General features: G+C 40.7%; 1 protein-coding gene across 2 annotated transcripts in view; it reads right to left on the bottom strand.

The window, feature by feature from the left end:
* The window catches only part of CDYL2 (chromodomain Y like 2), a 79875-nt gene that overhangs the window by 14581 nt on the left and 44832 nt on the right, over positions 1-20462 (bottom strand). For both annotated transcript variants that reach the window (XM_073307989.2, XM_073307990.2), the window contains exons 2-3: positions 17851-18445; positions 5511-5728 (exon numbers count right to left, since the gene is read on the bottom strand). In XM_073307989.2, the coding sequence (XP_073164090.1) occupies positions 5511-5728; positions 17851-18445 (813 nt within the window). The remainder of the gene's footprint in view (positions 1-5510; positions 5729-17850; positions 18446-20462) is intronic.

The raw sequence follows: 20462 nt of genomic DNA, 5'->3' as shown, positions 1-20462 counted from the left end.
AGATTGTTTTCCTACAGATGTTTAAACATACATAAATAGACGTAGCATACTTATTGATAATCACACAGGACAAGCACAAAATCTGCTTCTTGGACTACACAACTGTGTATTTTCTAGCAATATTCCAAAATGAATATCATTTTGGTCCAGTTCATGGCATTGTTTTTTAAGCAGAAGTCCCCACTGAACTCAGTATAATATATTACCTTTTATTACTTTCTGTCTGTTTCCAGAATCTCTGTAGGGTCCCATGTACTATTTCTCTGGTATTTTCACCTATCTATCACTTCAAAAGGTTTTCTCTCCCCCCCACCCCACTCTCCTGCTGGTAATAGCTCATCTTAAGTGATCACTCTCCTTACAATGTGTATGATAAACACCCATTTTTTCATGTTCTGTGTGTATATAAATCTCCTCACTGTATTTTCCACTTTATGCATCTGATGAAGTGAGCTGTAGCTCACGAAAGCTTATGCTCAAATAAATTGGTTAGTCTCTAAGGTGCCACAAGTACTCCTTTTCTTTTTAATATAATTTGTGAAATTCATTAAAATGTAGTTTATTTTGTCTTCCTGATCAAATCCAGCACTGATTCCTATAGTGGCCCCGTAGATATCTTCCCCAACTCAATACACTGCTGTTTATCATTAACTTTTCTTTTATAGCCCTTCAACCAGTTTTCATTTGACAGGAAATTATTCCTACCCAAGTCCTATTTGAATTAATGATTTAATGTTATGAGCAAAACTTCACAAGATCAGATCCAGATCCTCAGCTGGTGTAAATCAGCCAAATCACCAATTTAAGCCAGCTGAGCCTCAGTTCTGCATCTACTGCTTTGATGAAATCCAAATATATTAAAACTACTGCTTTGTCTAGATTGTGGGTTTTTTTTTTTTTTTACTACAAAATTATCAATCAGGTTTATCTGGCAAGATTTCCCTTTTATAAACCTATAGAAAATGTACTTAAATTGCAAATAATAAAAAATAAAAAAATAAAAAAAGAATTAGACTACTATCTTTCTAAGAGCTTAGTTGGGTTATTCCCTCCCCACCCCCTTCTTACAAACGGGAGTTTTTAAAGACGTCTCTCTAAACTTTGCTTATATTCAGGAAGACTCAGTGAACTGGGAATTTATCCCTAAACTCGTCTACACATGATTTCTATAAATCAATAGAAGTCCCTGGTTTAAAAAATTAAATTTCATGTATTTATTTGAAACTGTAACGGTCCATTTGCTTGCTTGCTTGCTTTATTTATTTAAAAAGAGAAACATTCTCTAAAAATGTTACAATGAGCAAAACATTCTAAATCCTTGCTATCATTTTTATAACTATTCTGCAGTGATTACCTTTGGCGACCTTGTTAATTATACATTTATTTCTATTATTTATTGATACTTCAGCACCCCTGTAAGCACACTGAGTCCTTTCCAGTACAAGGATATCTGATAAATTATATGTGGATGATAAATCCTACTGGAGTGATAGGGCGATACTTGTGATTGAAGTCTGCCATAAGAAGCAATCTGTCTGCTAGGAGAATAATACAGATATTTCATGAGAAGAAGCATGCAAGTAAACCAGTGATGTGACACACATCCATAACACTGCAAGCACTGCATTTTTTTCATGGCTAGAAGAATGACTGTTGATACTTCATATGTGTACCTTCACTTCCAGTTTTTGACTCGTAATGCATACGGAGTAGTTTTGTCAATCTTTACCAAAGCCATTAGCAATCTAGAATATATTTTCTCATCTATTCTTCTGCTTTTTAACTCAGTAAATTATTAATCCCCAGAAGTATTGGTACCCTAACTAGGAAGAATAAAAACAATGGATTAACCATGTTCCTGGGTTTGAAACAGATTTTGGATTACCAAAAGCTGTTGAGTTTAAAAAACAATAACAGAAGTTTTCTATATATTTAAGTAATAGATTTTCAAAAACGTTGGAATCAAATCTTCAAAATTAGCAAATGACCTGCGAAGTTAAATAACCCATTGGTGGAATTTATGTTGAAAATTTGCATGACTCTCTTTAAAAAATGAAATAAAATACCAAAGCAAAATTGCTTATTTTGAAAAATTATAATATCTAGTTAAAGATAAAAGGAAATAATCCCATTAGTAATCTGAATCTTTTTTTTCAAAAACCACAATGGCACTGAGCCAATTTCAGTCAATGCAAATCCTAAAAGAAAGGAACACAGGCACGTTTTATGCTAAAATCACCTGTATGAACTTCAACTGTGATGTATTTCAGAGTAACAGCCATGTTAGTCTGTATTCGCAAAAAGAAAAGGAGTACTTGTGGCACCTTAGAGACTAACCAATTTATTGGAGCATGTATGCATCCGATGACGTGAGCTGTAGCTCACGAAAGCTTATGCTCAAATAAATTGGTTAGTCTCTAAGGTGCCACAAGTACTCCTTTTCTAACTGTGATGTAGTTACTAGCAATGAATTGTGATGTTCCATTTAGTCTTAGCTTACTCCCTTCACTCTTGATATCAACAAGCCTAGTGATAATAACTTGAATTGCATACTATAGTTGAGATTAATTTTTTGTCAGGCAACTGTTTGCTTGGCTCTCCTCTGACACACGCAGAGAACTCTATAATATAACCTTTTGGGTTTTTAGACATCTTTAATTAAGTGGGGATAAATAGCGTAAATCACTAGTTTAACAAAACAGCTAAAGCCCAAAGGATGTCCAGCTGTGGCTGGGTCAGGAGGAATCATAATGGAAAGCAGGTTTCAGAGTAGCAGTCGTGTTAGTCTGTATTCGCAAAAAGAAAAGGAGTACTGGTGGCACCTTAGAGACTAACAAATTTATTTGAGCATAAGCTTTGAAGTGAGCTGTAGCTCAAATGGAAAGCAGAGAAACTTTGGGGAGAGTGGGCCTTTGTGTAATGTATAATTTATTATGATTCTGGGCTTTACAAGCCTTGCTGCCTTGTCTACTTACTGTACTGGTGGTAGCGACCAAGGGAGCTCCAGTGTAGCCAGACCACTCAGGTTTTAACTTCCATGTCAGCTAGACCTGCTCTGAGCAGATTTGAGCAAACATTGTTTTTTCCTATGTTTCTAATAGAGTCTGAAGTGAACAGAGTAACTTTTAACACAACCAAACTCTCTTCCCCACTCTCTGTAAGTGTTCTGCATGTGTGTGGTTAGTGCTGGTAAAAGGTGTCAAACTGATAGCCCTGGGGCCTGAAGCTCTATGTTCACCCACAGAATATTGTCTCAACCCTGCCTAGGAGAAACCACATGCTAGGGACCAGGATTTGCTCCATACTGCATGGCCCTTGGTCTCTTTGCTGAAATTGTGGGTTTTAAACCGGCAAGCTAGATGTGAAAAGCTAGATGCCCTGACCATCCAGACCCTAGATATTAATGTAGCTTTAGAAAGAAAAAGGCTGTTTATTTCTCTGTTTCCAGCTTCAGCAATGATCTTTGCCCAACACCAAGAATACTGTCAGTGCTGCAGATCTGAGAGAAGGAGCCCACCATATTTGTTTGTGTGGTTCATTCATGGAGGTGGGCTGCTGGGTTTCAGAAAAAATTCAAAGGCATAGGCCATGTATGCCTTGTCAGGAGAATTTTGGGCTCTAACCACACTGCTCAATGAACTTGAACTTCTCTTGGCAGTCTGGGGATGAGCTCTCAGGGCCAGCAACACAAAGCAATGTCTGTTTAAAGTTAACACGGTAAATCTTCGGTTTGCTTCAGTCAGCAGCCATTTAGTTATAGTACAGCAGCCTCATACTTATACAGAAAGTTGTTTGCTTCATAATGGAGTGATGGATTCTATATGAATGATGGATTGAATGTAATTTTTTTATGTGTGATAACTACCGTTAAAATGAATATTTGGTGCACTATAGGATTTACCTTTACTACGTTATTCCTTATAATTTGGGCCCTACCAAATTCATGGCCATGAAAAACGCATCATGGACCGTGAAATCTGATCTCTTGTGTGCCTTTATGCTGTCCTATACAGATTTCACGGCTGAGGCCATTGTTTCTCAAATTAGGGTCCAGACCCAAAAGGAAGTTGCGGGGGGGTCACCAGGTTATTTTAGGGGGTCGTAGTATTACCACCCTTACTTCTGTGCTGACTTCAGAGCTGGGTGGCTGGGGATCGCTGGCTGTTGGCCGGGCACCCACCTCTGAAGGCAGCACCCCGCCAGCAGCAACAAGGAAGTAAGGGTGGCAATATCATAACATGCCACCCTTTCTTCTACGCTGGTGCCTTCAGAGCTGGGCAGCCGCTGACTGAGGGCCAAGCTCTGCAAGCAGCAGTGCAGAAGTAAGGGTGGCAATACCATAACATATTATCCTTAGATCTGCGCTGCTGTTGGCAACGGCTCTGCTTTCAGACCTGGGCTCCTCGCCTGTAGCCACCGCTCTCCAGCTGCCCTTCTCTGAAGTGCAAAGTTAAGTATAGCATTACTGTAACCCCCCTATAATAACCTTGCAACCCCCCCACCCCACAAATCCAGGACCCCTACAGTTACCCCACCGTGAAATTTCAGATTAAAATAGCTGAAATCATGAAATTTACGATTTTTAAAATACTATGACCATGAAATTGACCAAAATGGACCATGAATTTGGTAAGGCTCTATTTATAAATATTGCAAAAACTGTGGGTGGTAAGTGTCTAGTTTTGTATGGTACCAAGAGTGTTTATGTACATGTGCGTGTGTGTCTCCCAATATGGAAGACTGAGAGAACATTCCCCACTGGATCTTAACTATTTGGGAAAAAAAAAAAAAGTAAAATTTAAGGCCTGATGTGCTTGGCAATGATTTTAGCGGTGTTCAATTATTGGGAATTAATTTCAAAATGACACATTTGTTACTTAATAACAGAATACACAATACAAAACAATCCTAAATCCTAGATGTAGAATCACTGAATCAATGGAAATCAATAATTCAGAGACATCCTGAAGCCCTGTGAATTTGAGTGCAGGGTTGGGACCTCAGTTTATAAAGAATACAGTGCATGAAAATGTCAAATGGACAATTAAATAAAAGCAGTGAAGGATTAAAATGACTTTTTAATTTTTTGAATTTTTATCCTGAGATACATGATTTGAGGTGTACATATGTACAAATCCTTGCAGTAGTAATCAAACACATTGTGTGAGAGGTCAGATTTCCACTAAGAGTGGTAATTTTAACATTTGAACAACTACTTCTTAAAACTGCAGGCAGGGATTAGTGATCACATCTTTCCTCTTCCTACTTTTTTATTTGGGGAGAGATTATTTGAAAAAATAATTTCCATTGCATATAATAATTAGATCCATCTGGATCAGATTCCAAGCATGATAAGGTGGAATATCTGAGCGCCATACATTTTAAAAAGATATTCAATAGGGAACCCCAACCTCCAAAAATACAGAGAAGAGAGTTGCCTTAATTTTCAGATTAACCACATTCCCATCTATTAAAGTGGCTTTCTTTTGCTTTTATGGCTGCATGCTTACCTCTGGGGTCAGTGCATTGTTATCTGAAGTCTGGCTGGAGAGCAGAATGTGTGTGAAACCATCTTCTTTCCGGACCACAATGTCTCTGAACCGACAGTTACTTTCATTTTGACGTACGCTGTACCTTAGTCTCTTATCAAAGACATAATCTTTCTCCCCATCCAGTTTCCTTTTCACAGTGCTGTGCAGATTCAGGCCTCCGTTGGCCAGAGAGGAACCTTTCAAATGCAAACAACCAAAATGGATACATGTGATCATGTCTATACCTCCAAAGAAAACAGCGTAGTGTATTATTACCTTGAATTTCTCTGGATGTCTAGATCATCCTGTTCCAAGGATGGGCAAAAATGTGTCCAGCAACCAAATATGACGCACGAATTCTAGCGTGTCCCCTGACCGCTCATTTTTACTGCAGCGATTCCGCCTGCGTATCCCAGCATGAAATGCTCTATCATGATCTGAGTAGAAGACCACTCAGATCAAGATCAATCATTGCATTTTGGGACTAGTAGTCTCAACAGATGTGCCTATAGTGGAAAATGAGAGCAGCTGTACCCTGCTCTTTTATGTGAATTTGGGGTGACCCTCAAGTTCATCGGAAAATTCTAATTCAGTTTTCTTTGGCAAAGCTGGGCATGATTGACTTAGTCCATATCATCTCTTCCTAAGATGCATGTTGTTCCTTGTCTACAGAACTAAAGCCATTATCAACTCCATTTGGCAATTTTAATGTAGGAACAGGATCCTCAATTGTACGTCTCTACAGGGACTCAGAGCAAGACAGAGCAGTTCCTATCAAACATTTACAGCTAAGCTGACTCCACTATCTCACTCCTCTTCCTTATAATTCCAGCGGTCACCATTAAAGGTAGTATTTTACCCATTGGTATCCCACTGTGGTATCTGAGATTATGCTCAAAATAGGATACAACTTGATACGAGGTGCTCCATTGGAGAGGCTGCAAGGAAAGGCAAACATATTTACCAAGTATATACACAAGAGAAGTGCCAAAAAGAGGATAGCCATTTAGAAATTTGGTCACCCTTTTTAGCATACTCCGAGGATGAGGGCTCTCCAGCTAGGAAGCCAGAATCTTTAGCCAGGTTCTTTGAATATTTATCTGATCCTTACTTCATTATATATTACTTATTATGTTAATGTCTTATTGTAACTTTACATAAAAGTCCCATCCCCACAAAAGGGGGACTAGTACACAACTGTGGTGTCTCATATACCACTGTGTAGTAACAGTAGATAAACAATGACTTTTTAATTACCTGTACTTTTAACATTAAACTGTGCAAAAAACACCAAAACGTATTTCTGCCGGTGCCATTTTGCAGAACACATATTGATAGGAAAACACCAAATCAATGACAAGGAATACATGCTTACTCTTCAAAAACAAAACAACCACAACAAAATGGCATCTTACTGAGAAACATTCAGTTTATCCTGAGTTCTGCTTGCAGCAAATTGTAACTCCTGCTTTGTTTATATTTATAATTTCTATGGGATATTCAGGAAATATGTTGTCATTAGTAACAATACACAAGTAGCCCAAAGGCTCTGTTATGGAGTCATACAAATATGCTAAATACATGCTTTCTGTAAGTCATCTCCTTTTTGCAGTTAGAGATATTTTAAATGTCATTACCATTTGGGTAAATAAAATAATTAGAAAAAAGAAAAGGAGGACTTGTGGCACCTTAGAGACTAACCAATTTATCGGAGCATGAGCTTTCGTGAGCTACAGCTCACTTCATCGGATGCATACCGTGGAAACTGCAGAAGACATTATATACACACAGAGACCATGAAACAATACCTCCTCCCACCCCACTGTCCTGCTGGTAATAGCTTATCTAAAGTGATCATCAAGTTGGGCCATTTCCAGCACAAATCCAGGTTTTCTCACCCTCTGCCCCCTCCCCCCCCAACTCACTCTCCTGCTGGTAATAGCCCATCCAAAGTGTCCACTCTCTTCACAATGTGTATGATAATCAAGGTGGGCCATTTCCTGCACAAATCCAGGTTCTCTCACTCCCTCATCCCCCTCCAAAAACCACACACACAAACTCACTCTCCTGCTGGTAATAGCTTATCCAAAATGACCACTCTCCCTACAATGTGCATGATAATCAAGGTGGGCCATTTGTGCTGGAAATGGCCCACCTTGATTATCATGCACATTGTAGGGAGAGTGGTCACTTTGGATAAGCTATTACCAGCAGGAGAGTGAGTTTGTGTGTGGGGGGGCGGAGGGTGAGAGAACCTGGATTTGTGCTGGAAATGGCCCAACTTGATGATCACTTTAGATAAGCTATTACCAGCAGGACAGTGGGGTGGGAGGAGGTATTGTTTCATGGTCTCTGTGTGTATATAATGTCTTCTGCAGTTTCCACGGTATGCATCCGATGAAGTGAGCTGTAGCTCACAAAAGCTGATGCTCAAATAAATTGGTTAGTCTCTAAGGTGCCACAAGTACTCCTTTTCTTTTTGCGAATACAGACTAACACGGCTGTTACTCTGAAACCTGTCAAAATAATTAGATAAATTCATGGAGGCTAGGTCAATCAATGGCTATTAGTTATGATGGTCATAGATGTAACCCCACTCTCGGAGTGTCCCTAAACCTCTGACTGCTAGAAATTGAGACTGGATGACGGGGTAGATGACTTGATACATTTCCCTGTTCTGTTCACTCCCTCTGAAGCACCTGGCACTGGCCACTGTCGGAAGACAGGGTACTGGGCTAGATGGACCATTGGCCATACTGGGTCAGACCATTCTTATGTTCTTATATAGACTGTGCAAAAGCAGAAGTTGAAGTTGCTCAATTTACTTGATATAATGGCCATTAAAAAAAAAAAAAAAAAGAAAGAGAGATGGGCCCAAAATACTCCAAACATACAGGAAGGAAAAAAGAGTAGTGCAGTCTGTGTCCAAATCTGAATCTATATTTAATTGTTTGTTCTTACCTCTAGAGCAGAGTGAACCAACCTCCTGGTTTTGGTATTAAAAAGCTAAGAATGTTTTTTTGTTTGTTTTGTTTTTTTGAGGAGGAGGGATGAAAATTAGGACATGGATTTAAATTTTGTAGTTTAGATCATCTTTGTCCAACTAAAAACGCATTGTTACAATGACTGTAATGATGAATTTATAGCGAATGATTCCCTAATAGAGGAGCCAGCCACCTTCCTTCGATAGACTTAATATTTCCATTACTTGATATCTGAGTAGCTAATTCAACTACATGACTAGCTGTCACTAAACCCTGGAGTCTGCAAATGTTCACATCCTGTAAAATATCCGTTTATACCCTGCAATTATTATATTTAGTACTAAACTACATTAAAGTCTAATAGTATTCTCTCTTTTTACAGTTAAATTATAAACACTCTCCAGTAGAGCTCTAGCAGATATATTCAATTAAATAATGGTTTATTAATTGAAACATTAAATTTAAATTAGTTCCTTAGTTTAGAAAGAATATTTGAAGCATTTAGGGGTTGGGTTTTTTTTGACAAGAATTAGTTTTAATTGTAAAAATCCCAAACCAACAACACATGTCATTTAATGCTTGAAATTTTACAAATTACAACTTGTACATTTTTGGCTTCTTCCTTGTTTATAGTGATTCATTACTAGAGCACAATGACTTATCTGGTAGTTTATTCCTTTTTTTTTTTTTGTCCATGAATTATTTGGAAACTGCAGTCTCAATCTTGCAAACACATATGTGCTTAACTTTAAACTCAGGAGGAGTTCCATGGAAGTCAGTGGGAGTATTAATGTGCTTAATGATAAGCAGTGTAGAAGTGTCTGCAGCACTGGAGACTGACTGACTTTTACAGATTTTTTCAGCATTCAGAATTGTTCTGCAAATACTTTCTGAAAGCATTTCAGCCTGTCATTGTTTGAAACCAACTTCCTTTATCTAGGTGGTCTTCTATTTTCTGTTCACTAACAGTATATGTCATCTAGGATGCATGGTAGTGTTTCTTGTGCCAGACTGGAGCTTTTTTACAAACAATAGATGGGAAATAGGGTTGCCAGGTGTCCAGTTTTCGATTGGAATACCTGATCGAAAAGGGACCCTGGTGGCTCTGCTCAACACTGACTGAGCCGTTAAAAGTCCGGTCAGCGGTGCAGAGGGGCTAAAGCAGGCTCTTTGGCTGTCGTGGCTGCCGGAAGCAGTGGCAGCTCCCCCCTCTGGCTCCTATGAGTAGGGGCAGCAAGGGGGCTCCGCAAGCTGCCCCCATCACAAGCACCGGTTCTGCAGCTCCCATTGGCCGGGAACCACGGCCAATGGGAGCTGCGGGGGCTGCGCCTGCGGACAGGGCAGCGCTCAGAGCCACCTGGCCGGGCATCTGTGTAGGAGCCGGAGTAGGGACATGCTGCTGCTTCTGGGAGCTGCTTGCGGTAAGCGCCGCCCGGAGCCTGCACCGCTGACCCCCTCCCACCCTCCAAACCCCTCAGCCCCAGCCCAGAACCCCCTCCTGTACCGCAAATCCATCAGCCCCAGCCCAGAGCCCTGTACCCCGACACCCTGCCAGAGCCCCCTCCCGCACCTTGAACCCCTCATTTCTGGTCCCACTCTGGAACCCACACCTCCAGCCCAGAACCCATAGCCCCTCCCAAACACCTGCCTCAGCCCGGAGACCCTCCCATACTCTGAACCCCTCAGCTCCCTGCCCCCAGCTTGAAGCCCCCATCTGCACCCCAAATCCCTCATTCCTGGCCCCCCCCCAAGAGCCCACATCCCCAGCCAGGGCCCTCACCCCTCCGACACCCCAACCCTCTGAGCCAGCCCAATGAAAATGAGTGAGTGAGGGTGAGGAGAGTGAGTGATATGGGGGGGGATGGAGTGAGCAGGGGCAGGGCCTTGGAAAAGGAGCAGGGCAGGGGGCAGGGCAAGGGTGTTTGGTTTTGTGTGAGTAGAAAGTTGGCAACCCTAATGGGAAAGCAAAGAAATTTCAAGATGGCTACTTGAATAGTTGACTTTGTTAGGAAAGAAGTCAGACATGACAATCATAGTTGTTCCTTCTGACCTCTAAATCTACGAACAACTTCTGGTATGTATCTTTAAGCAAACATATACTTAGACAGGTATTCATCAATTTCATTTTTCACAAACATTCTTATAAATAAAATTTCTTGTATAAATGTTCATGTGAAATGAACAATTGGGGTTGTGAATAATTCATCTTTTTGGACCAAAGATTCCAATACCACTTTTGTGCACTATTTGCTCTGCTTTGTGCTCACTACATTGTTTGATCCATCTGCAAGCCTGCAGGAGAGGGAGATTTTGCAATAAAGTCTAAAGAACTTAGGAAATTAGATGCGAGAATGGACATGAGATGGAAGCAGCCTCAGGCTAACTGCATTGGTAATCTGCATACTATTAAGGAATAAGCAACAGCTATTCTAAGTACAGATGGTAAGGGAAAGGTGGGGGCTTAATTCTTAAGGGAAATCCAGCACAACAAAAAGTCTCTCGTCAATCAGTTTATCATCATTATTTGTTGCATCTCATTTTGTTCAAATAGTGCACCAAGTGGGGAAGTTAAAGATATGACAAAAGAAGCTGTTAACATCACAGCAATTATTATAGGCAAAGCGTGTGTCAGCTGACAGGATTTTAACCAACAGAAGGTCTATATGCAATCTTCAATGGCTCCTATGTTTTCTAATTTATGCTTTCCTCAAATGACACGGTAGATTGCATACAGACCTTCTGTTGGTTAAAATTGTGTCAGCTGACACACACTTTGCCTATAATTGTTTTAGGTTTCATGCAAAGATTTACACCAATGCAACTAAAATCAGTCTGGTTGTTTTTTGCTTGAAACCTAAAACTGATACAAATACAAATAACTATCCATGGATTATCTATGGGAGGAATGTCTGATAGTCCCATGATAGTGAAATTCTGTATCAAAATTCTGACCTATGTTGCCTGTCTGTCAATATCAGTACACCAACATGGATCGCAGACGCTCATCTCTAGTTGTTGGAACCTAAACATAATTTAGTTATCTACTTTAAGATGGGCCAAGATAGTGAAAATCAACCTCTGCAGCTATAATTAATGTGTCTTCCTACTGAACATTCAGCCTAAGATAAAATGGTGCCTAACTTTTATCACCTGGTTAGTACATGGTAGGGTAACAGTTAACACCTTAATATGTCAAGATGAAAAATGACTGTGGCATGGAGTAAAGCTAACCATCCCCCAAACAATGAATAATGTATGTGAAATAAATTAGAGATGTCATAAAGAAACACAGGAAGCTTTAGGTACCTCTGAACTTGGTTTCCCAGCCTAAGCACAGAGATGAAAAATTTAGTTCAGCTTTTTGATGCTCTCAGTTTATATATGAAAGAGAGCACAAGACAATGTTTCCTTAATTTAGCGAGGTCTATAAATTAAACACTGGGTTATAAATAATCTGCAGTAAAACTTGTGAAGGTGTGTAGAAAGAGCCCTGTAAAGATTGGGAGGAAGAGCTGGTAAAAGTCATCAAGGGAACAAAATTTATATTAGGACTTCAGGACCACATGATACTAGGTGCTATACAAAACTCATCCTGATAGATGTACTGTCTAAAAAGATGAAACAAAAGGTGGGAAAGGAAACAGAGAAGTGACATGCTTAAGGTCATACAGCAGTTCAGTGCTGAGCCAGGAACAACCCAGTCAAGTGCCCTATGCACTAGACCACACTGTCTCTCCAGCCACCATGTTAGCTAAGAATTGATGAGTAGGGCCCTACCAAATTCATGGCCACGAAAAACGTGTCATGGACTGTGAAAATCTGGTCTCCTGTGAAATCTGATCTTTTGTGTGCTTTTATCCTATACTATACAGATTTCATGGGGGAGACCAGCATTCCCCAAATTGGGGGTCCTGACCCAAAAGGGAGCTGCAGGGGAGTCACAAGGTTATTTTAGGGGGTCACAATTTTGTCACCTTTACTTCTCCCTGCCTTTAGAGCTGGGCAGCTGGAGAGTGGCAGCTGCTGACTAAGGGCCCAGCTCTGCAGGCAGCAGCGCAGAAGTAAGGGTGGCACGGTATGGTATTACCACCCTTGCTTCTGTGCTACTGCTGGCAGCGGCTCTGCCTTTAGAGCTGGGTTCCCAGCCAGCAACCACCACTCTCCAGCTGCCCAGCTCTGAAGGCAGCACCACTGCCTGAAAAAGACCCTTGGAAGCTCAAAAGCTTGTCTTGCTCGCCAACAGAAGCTGGTCCAAAAAAAGATATTACCTCACCCTCCTTGCCTCTCTAATATCCTGGGATCAACTTGGCTACAACACACAGAGAGTGAATATTTTTGGTTGCATTTTACTGTTTCCTATAATTAACAGAACAAGGGGAAAAAAAGGAAGCAGGAGACTGGGTTGATAGAGAATATTTAAATGAAGGACACCATGACACTATGAAGGTTTTCATAATGGAAAGATACAGTGGTTAGTGATACATAACAAGCAGGAATTCTTCAGCAGATGGTGTGCAGAACTAGAGCAGAGCAGGAAGACGACTATTTAAAGGGACACATTTGATGTTGTCAAGGAATTTGACACAACAATCACTCTCAATTGCAGTATCATGAAAAAGCAGAGAGCAATGCGATAACAGAAGACAACAAATGTCATCAGAATACTGCTGCAAACTACAGAAAGTTTCTACAGATGTTCCAGAGTTTACCTAGTGTTTGTTTTCCTCATGGCCTGGCCTATTATTGCCATTCACAATGGCAAAAGAGTCCAGACCTGCAAGGCTAACAGCATGCATCTCCTCAGCAATGTCAAGACAATAGGTGTTCCTAGTTTAAGGCCAGATGCAAAGGAAACAAGAGCAGCGTACATTAACCTACAGCACACCCTTATACTTACTGACAGTAAAGAGCTGAGAGGATGTGGCTATTTCACGGGAATTATAATGCTGTGTGTTGAAATGGACTAGCTGTGTGTACGGCAAGTGCAGCCCTGTAGTGGACAGAACCAGTGCGGCTCAGGGCATTTTGATTATGTTGTCCTCTAATGTCCACCAGGCAAAAAGCTTTTACCCTAATGGAGGCAGATGTAAGTATTCATATAGTCATTTGTTACATGGTTCTGTTCCGCCGCTCTAGGTAACAGAACTAATAAAATACAGTAATCTTGTGATTAAGGAATATTAAGAGTAAGTGGAGGAATGCAGAATGGAGATTTCTTTTTATTTTGGTAAATGTATTAAAAGGTGGGGTTGATCACTAGAATTTTAAAGATATAGCTATTAATGTACATTGTGAGGTGCTTGAAGCTTTTATCACCAGCTGTTGATTCCCTTAAAAGATAATAGGAGAAGATGGTAAGCACTATTTGATCTGGGCTTTCAAGGTCGGGGCTGGATTCTTCCCTTTGGCAGAGAAGTCTATGGAAGAGGCAGTATTTTTCTAGGAAATTATCTCCTCAGTCGGGAGGGTGCAGATTGTGGGCAAAAGGTGTAGTCTCCCAATCCGGCAGATCCTGGGAAGAAAGTCCATGGGTTGTAGAGGCAAAAGCTGTGTTTGTGGCTATCCCAACTGCTCCGCTGAGTCTGACATGGCTGCGCAGTGGTCCAAACCTCCAGTAATGTGCATGCAGGTATGTGCGTGCATGCGCACACGCACATCTACAAGTACATTATGGGTTTGTTGGTGAAAATTGTATCCGTGGGATGTGCAGGTATGAGCCCATCCAAGTGTATGTGCATACAAAGCTGGGCATGCATTAGTGGAGGCCACTTTAGGGAGCCACTGAAACTCAGTCCCCGAACATAATTATTTTATTTCTACAGCATCATTAGCATGTGTGGTATTTTCTAGACAAAATACAGGTTATTTAATTATAGGGTTACTCATCTTATGGCATAATTATAATCATCAGGTTAATTCAATTATTCATTATTGCTATAGGCTGAAAGGCACTTTTGGTTCATGGTGATGGGATATGGGGCCTTTCACTTCTAAGCTCTGGGTTGGACTATAGCCAAGATTGGGGATGACTGAAGACTTAGCTGCTGTCCTATGTAAAAGGAGTTGGCGATGTCAGTCCAATACTAAGTAGACATATGCCCTCATCACAACTGGCATCTGTATTAATGCTAATAAGCCTTCCTATAAGTGTGCAAACTGAGGGGAGAACGTATTCGTCTCGGCTGGAAATGAACAGTGATGCAGATTTCTTTGGTTTACCTGCAGTTTCTGTCACACTCTCTAATTTCTTCCTGCCAGGGAATGGAAAAATTTCAAAAGCCTATGGTAAAAACTTCAAAAGCATTACTTTTAATCTGTCTTGCTTGCTCCTCCTCTCCCCCGTTTTCTATCCCTTCCCCTCTTATTTTGGTTACATAGTTTGTCCCCTTTTTCTTTTCTCCATTGTGCATGTTGGCAACTGCAAAGTGAGACTGGATGGAATCGTGAACTCAGGAGTGCTGCTAGACACAGAACTTTTGGAGGAGATGCATCTAAGCTCACGATGTAGTGATCAAAATTCAGCTTCACTTTGCTTCTGGCTGCAGGAAGAACAGAATGGAGTGAGGGGAGCAAGACAAGAGTGCAAAGCACAAAAATAGAAGTGAAGGAGTTGGGGAGATACGATGTAAAAATCATTATAAAGAAATGTTCTCAGATAGTTCGGGCCATCTGCTGTTTTGCCATAAGCCATCCATAAGTGTCTGCACACCTGGGAGCTCAGGGCAAGGAAGGACTTTTTTTCAGGACAGACCTGTCCAGGGTATTATTCAAAGAAGGAATGGGAGAAACCATTTTTTTTCCCCTGTGAGGACAAATGAAATTTTTTTTGCCCCTCAAGTTCTTGTTTTATTGTCCCCTTTTAACAAAATGATCTTAAAATATAAAAGAAAGGTATGTGGTAAAACCACTGCATTCTGAATAAATATATTGTGTACTGAAAAATAAAAACTAATTAAGAGCACTAGGCATGAAAAACCTTCACTCGTTAAAACCTATAACTGCAGAAAAGAAAAATAATGTAAATGTTATACACACAACACAGCTGAAGCTCAATTTTCAAATAGACTCCTTCACTCAAACCCAGCAAAGCACAGAAGCCCAGGCTCTCAGCTTTAAGCATGAGAGTTGCCTCACTGAAGCCACTGAAGCCATTGGGATTATTCATATACTTAAAGATGAGCTTTCTCTGGACCAGACAGGACATTTGGATGCTCAGATTGGAACACAGGTGCCTTATTTTCAGCCTCAGGCCTCCACTGGCTAACATGCACAGTATAGTGCCATTAATGCCTGCATGCGCACTTGAAAGGGTTCAAATTAATGGGCATTAGGGTGCGTCTCACTTGTGAGGCTTTAAATTCACAAAATGCAGGTGTGAACTTCTTCTGTAATACCCAAATAACAGCAATGGTTGTCTAGTGTGGCAATTGCTGGGGTAACTATAATAATCAAGGTTATGAGATTAGCAACGAAATATACTGCATACTTTTGTGTCACGGAAACAATACCAAAACGGTAATTAAGGAATTAAAAACACCTTGATGGCCATGATGGGGCAACCCAGTATGGCTCCTGTAAAAGAATACTGTGCCTCTCTAACCTACTAGAGTTCTTTGAGTGTGTGTCCACAATGTAGTGGATAATGGAAAACTGGGTGATATGATATGATTTATGTGGATTTTCGAAAAGCCTTTGACAGTCATTCACAAGAGGCTATTAAGGAAACTAATACTATCATGGATTAGAAATTGGCTAATAAAAATAAAGAGTGGAAAAGAAACCATTTGTTCCATCATGGTAAATGATTAACAGCGGGCTGCGCTGAGGACCTGTAGTAAGACAGGTTTGTTTAATATACATATAAATGATCTGAAAGGGAAGTGATAGAAACATTTTTAGTGAACAAAACTTGGTTAGTGAAGATTAGAAGAGATTGTGAGGCACTAGAGAGATATGTGAGAGATATCCTAACAAAGATATGTGAATTGGCAACATGATAGCAGATGAAAATGCACAATGGAAGGAATTTGAACTACTCATACATGTTGCTGGATTCTAAATTACCTGTAATCACTCAGAAAAAAAGGTTGGTGGGTCATTGTGAACACCTCAGTGAAACCCTCTGCTTGCTGTGCAGCAGCAGTCAAAAAAGCAAACAAAATGTTAGGCAGTATAAGGAAAGGAATCAAAAACAATACTGAAAACCGTCTAGTGCTATACCATCAGTCGGCAGTGCACCCTCACCTGGAATACTGCGTTCAGGCCTGCTCACACTGTCTCCAGAAATATACAGCAGAAACAGAAGGGGCCAGAGAAGGGCAATGAAAATAATTAGATGCATGGAAAGACTGCTATATGGGGAGAGATTGAAAAGACCTGGCTTATTGAGGCGATGCATGGTAAATTGGTTGCTCCTATTTATCTTTTCACAGAATATAGGAACAAGTGGATATTCAATTAAATTGAAAGGGAGAAACCTATAAATGAAATACACAACATATAATTAATCCATGGAAATTATACAAGGTATCATTGATGCCAAGTGCTTAGTATGATTTAAAAAGGATTTGACAGTTCTGTGGGCAATAAGAAACTCCACAATTATGTTAAACAGGATGATTTTTTTATAAGAGGTATAAACTCCATTCTCCAGGGCATAAGCCAACCACTAACTACTGGGGTAAGGAATAAACGTCCCCTCTGGGCAGGTTATTATAAATCGTCTACTACAGGGTTCCTTGTACCTTCCAATGAAGTCTTTGCCTTGCACCTTCCTATGAATCAAGTCACTGTCAGAGATACTGACTTCCGGGCTCTGGAATGGCAATCCTGAACAAATACCTCACAGATGTTACTAGTGGCAGTAATAAGTACCTTAAGATTATCCAGGCACAAACTTTAGGCAACAAATTAATACTAAGATTGTTTCCAAGATCCTGCCTTTTCTGGAGTGCTGGGCCAGTACTTGTGGAATTGAGAAGCAATTATTAGTGAGTTGGTAGGAGGTATAGCCAGAATTTCAGTGTTGTACATACCTCAACTGTTGCCCCCACACCATTCCTTGGTATCCCTCCCCCACAAATACCCGTAAATAAAACACACCAGAGAGGTGTGTGACACAGTCCACATTGCCTCACATGACTCAGTGGGAAAAGGGAGGGAGGTGAAGAAGTGGATTGATGGAAAATTGTACAAATTGCAAAGAGTCTGGACCTTTTTCATGTGCTTATTACTCATGCAGTATGACAATAACTTTTCCATGAATGGGGCTCTTTGTTATCAATTGCCACAATTAAAACCCAACAGAAAAGACTGTTGCTGTTTAAATCACATACCGATTCCATTCACAACAGGCACATCATTATTAACCTCCAACATGCTGGGCAAATCATGTTCTCCTTCGTGGCCATTTAAATCCATGTTTTGCTGTTGTGAGCCATTCCCAAAATGTCTAGAATCTTTCTCATGGCCGGAATCTCCATTCTGCAGGCCATTGTGAGGCTTTTTCAATGGCATGATCTGTAAACCACTGGGGGTAGTTCGGTAAGTCACGGTTTTAGCGGCTCTGTCGCCAGCAGGTGCTGGCTTTGCTGTGTACCCTCTTTTCTGTTTTTGAAGAGATGGGTTAATTCGCTTTCTTTTATGTGTTGACCCTTTGGCCTTCCCAGATTCAGAAGGTCTGTGTGATATTTTCTCAACAGATGACCCTCGGCTTTCTCGTAAAAATTTTGGTGCACTGGTCTGTTTCCCATGTTTTGCTCGCTTTTCTCTAGTGACATGTAGTCCGTTGAACTCATCAATAAATTCCTCGCAATGCAATAGGTGATGCTCAGGTTCCCAGGTGTCCTCATTGCTTCCATAGCCTTTCCATCTGATAAGATATTCCCATTTGCCCTTTTTGTTCTTCCTTTTGTCAACAATCCTCTCAACCTAATAGAAAAAGAGGAGATACCATTAGCTGTTAGAAAGAAAAACAATTCAGTCATGAAAAACATTTAGGGCCTGATCCTCAGTTACACCAAGGTGTCTTTACACTACCAGAGGCTGTGTACCGGGACCTTCGTGTAAATGAGAATCAGGTCCCTAATGTGAATATAAACTGATATTGCATTCTGGCACTGAAAGCTGTGTACTGTCTAAGCAGGCTAACCAGAAATTTTGCCAAACAGATCAAGCATGTTCTTGTTTTTTAGAAACCTTTCCGATCCCCTTCCCACACTTGTAGACCCATCAGATCCTCAGCAGACCCTGGCTGACTGTTGATGTGGCCTACCTGGCTTCTGTATATACTGCTTGATATTCCATTTATGTATCACAGCTAAATGTCCTCATTTATCAAAGAATGCTCACAAGCAGATCTGGCTGTATATATGGAGGGACTTAGCTGGCCCATTTGGTATGTTCATAGCAATCCCATTTGCAGGCACTCACCTGTTTTTCCTGTAAAGGAATCTTAACTGTAATCATGTACAACTGTGTTTTCTGAGTATGGCTAACTCTAGGAATATATGCGGCTTAGGATCAGTAAAAAATGTGTGTTACCATTGAAACTGCATTTCTAAAATGAGACCATATTGTCATCCTTTTCAGCTGCCTCCCATTGAAAAAAGCTAAAGTGTCTTTTGCTGCACTCTTTATACATTGAACACTCTATTCTGTGTGTATGTATGCTCTGATAGTGACGGTTCTCTTATTACCTGAACTGTATGAACCCCTGCTACTTCATTTCTGAAACTGTCTCGCAAAGAAATTGTACTAAATTGTGTGGTCATCCTGTACATTGAGGGCCACATTTGCAACATTGTGTGTGTACTGTTATATTTGCCAGCTCTCCCCAATTCAGAATTCTCTATGGATGCAGTGTTTGCACTGAAGTTTGTGTACACACATAGTGTATGTGAACTTAGCACATTTATTTTTGAAAATATGGCCTCTGATGACTGACACTAAACTGAAACTGATTTGCATCTGACACCAAACTTAATTCAGTTCTCCAGATGTATAAAGCGAAGTTAACAGCACTGGTACAGACAAAGAAAAAATTAGATGGGTTAATGCAACAACTTCTATTGGTCCCCAGAGGTGAAAAGTCAACATGTTTACATGCACTGTGCCACTTCCCTCAGCTTATTTTCACTTCCCCCTGCCAAAAGTAAATACCTGTTTAACAGTTATCTCCCATTCCTTTCTGGACATATCTACTATTAGTTCCTTAACTACCCTTTAGACCACAAAATTGTCCAACTGAATTCATTTTGCACATGCATATATTGATCTGTTTGCACAATTAAATTTTTTTGCATGCATAAAATTGGTGCCCTCAAATTCTGAAGGCATGATTTAAAAAAGAATGCTGGAAAAACTGCTGACCAGAATACTTGTCAGTAATAAATTCCAAGAAACCCGTTTCCATTCTTGGGCAGTGACTGTGTCTTCATTTATATTTGTGCCACCCTGAGCACACTTGTGGCCGTCAGTGAATAATAAAATAATATAAGCAGCCGGCTACTTCTACCTGCGTCCTTCAGTGATGCTTCAGTTTAATATTTTAGGCATCACAATTACTTATATCAGGGATCAGTAACCTTTGGCACGTGGCACGCCAGTGTAAGACCCCTGGCGGGCTGGGCCAGTTTGTTTACCTGGTGCATCCGCAGGTTCGGCCAATCGCAGCACCCACTGGCTGCGGTTTGCTGTTTCAGGCCAACAGCGAACCGCAGACAGTGGGCGCTCCAATCGGCCGAACCTGCGGACATGCCAGGTAAACAAACCGTCCCGGCCCGCCAGGGGGCTTACCCTGGTGGGCTGCATGCCAAAGGTTGCTAATCCCTGACTTATATGATAGGGTGTATGAAATCATTGAAGGAACTGAGCATCAAAAGGAGACGGTGATTAGAAAGGGGAAAGCTGGTATTTACACATTTTAATGGGCAACTATGGGAAAGAG

The sequence above is a fragment of the Lepidochelys kempii genome, chromosome 12 (assembly GCF_965140285.1).
Source record: "Lepidochelys kempii isolate rLepKem1 chromosome 12, rLepKem1.hap1, whole genome shotgun sequence".
Lineage (NCBI taxonomy): Eukaryota > Metazoa > Chordata > Testudines > Cheloniidae > Lepidochelys > Lepidochelys kempii.
Note: the sequence above shows the minus strand (reverse complement) of the source record. Positions and strands in the feature narration are given on the sequence as shown.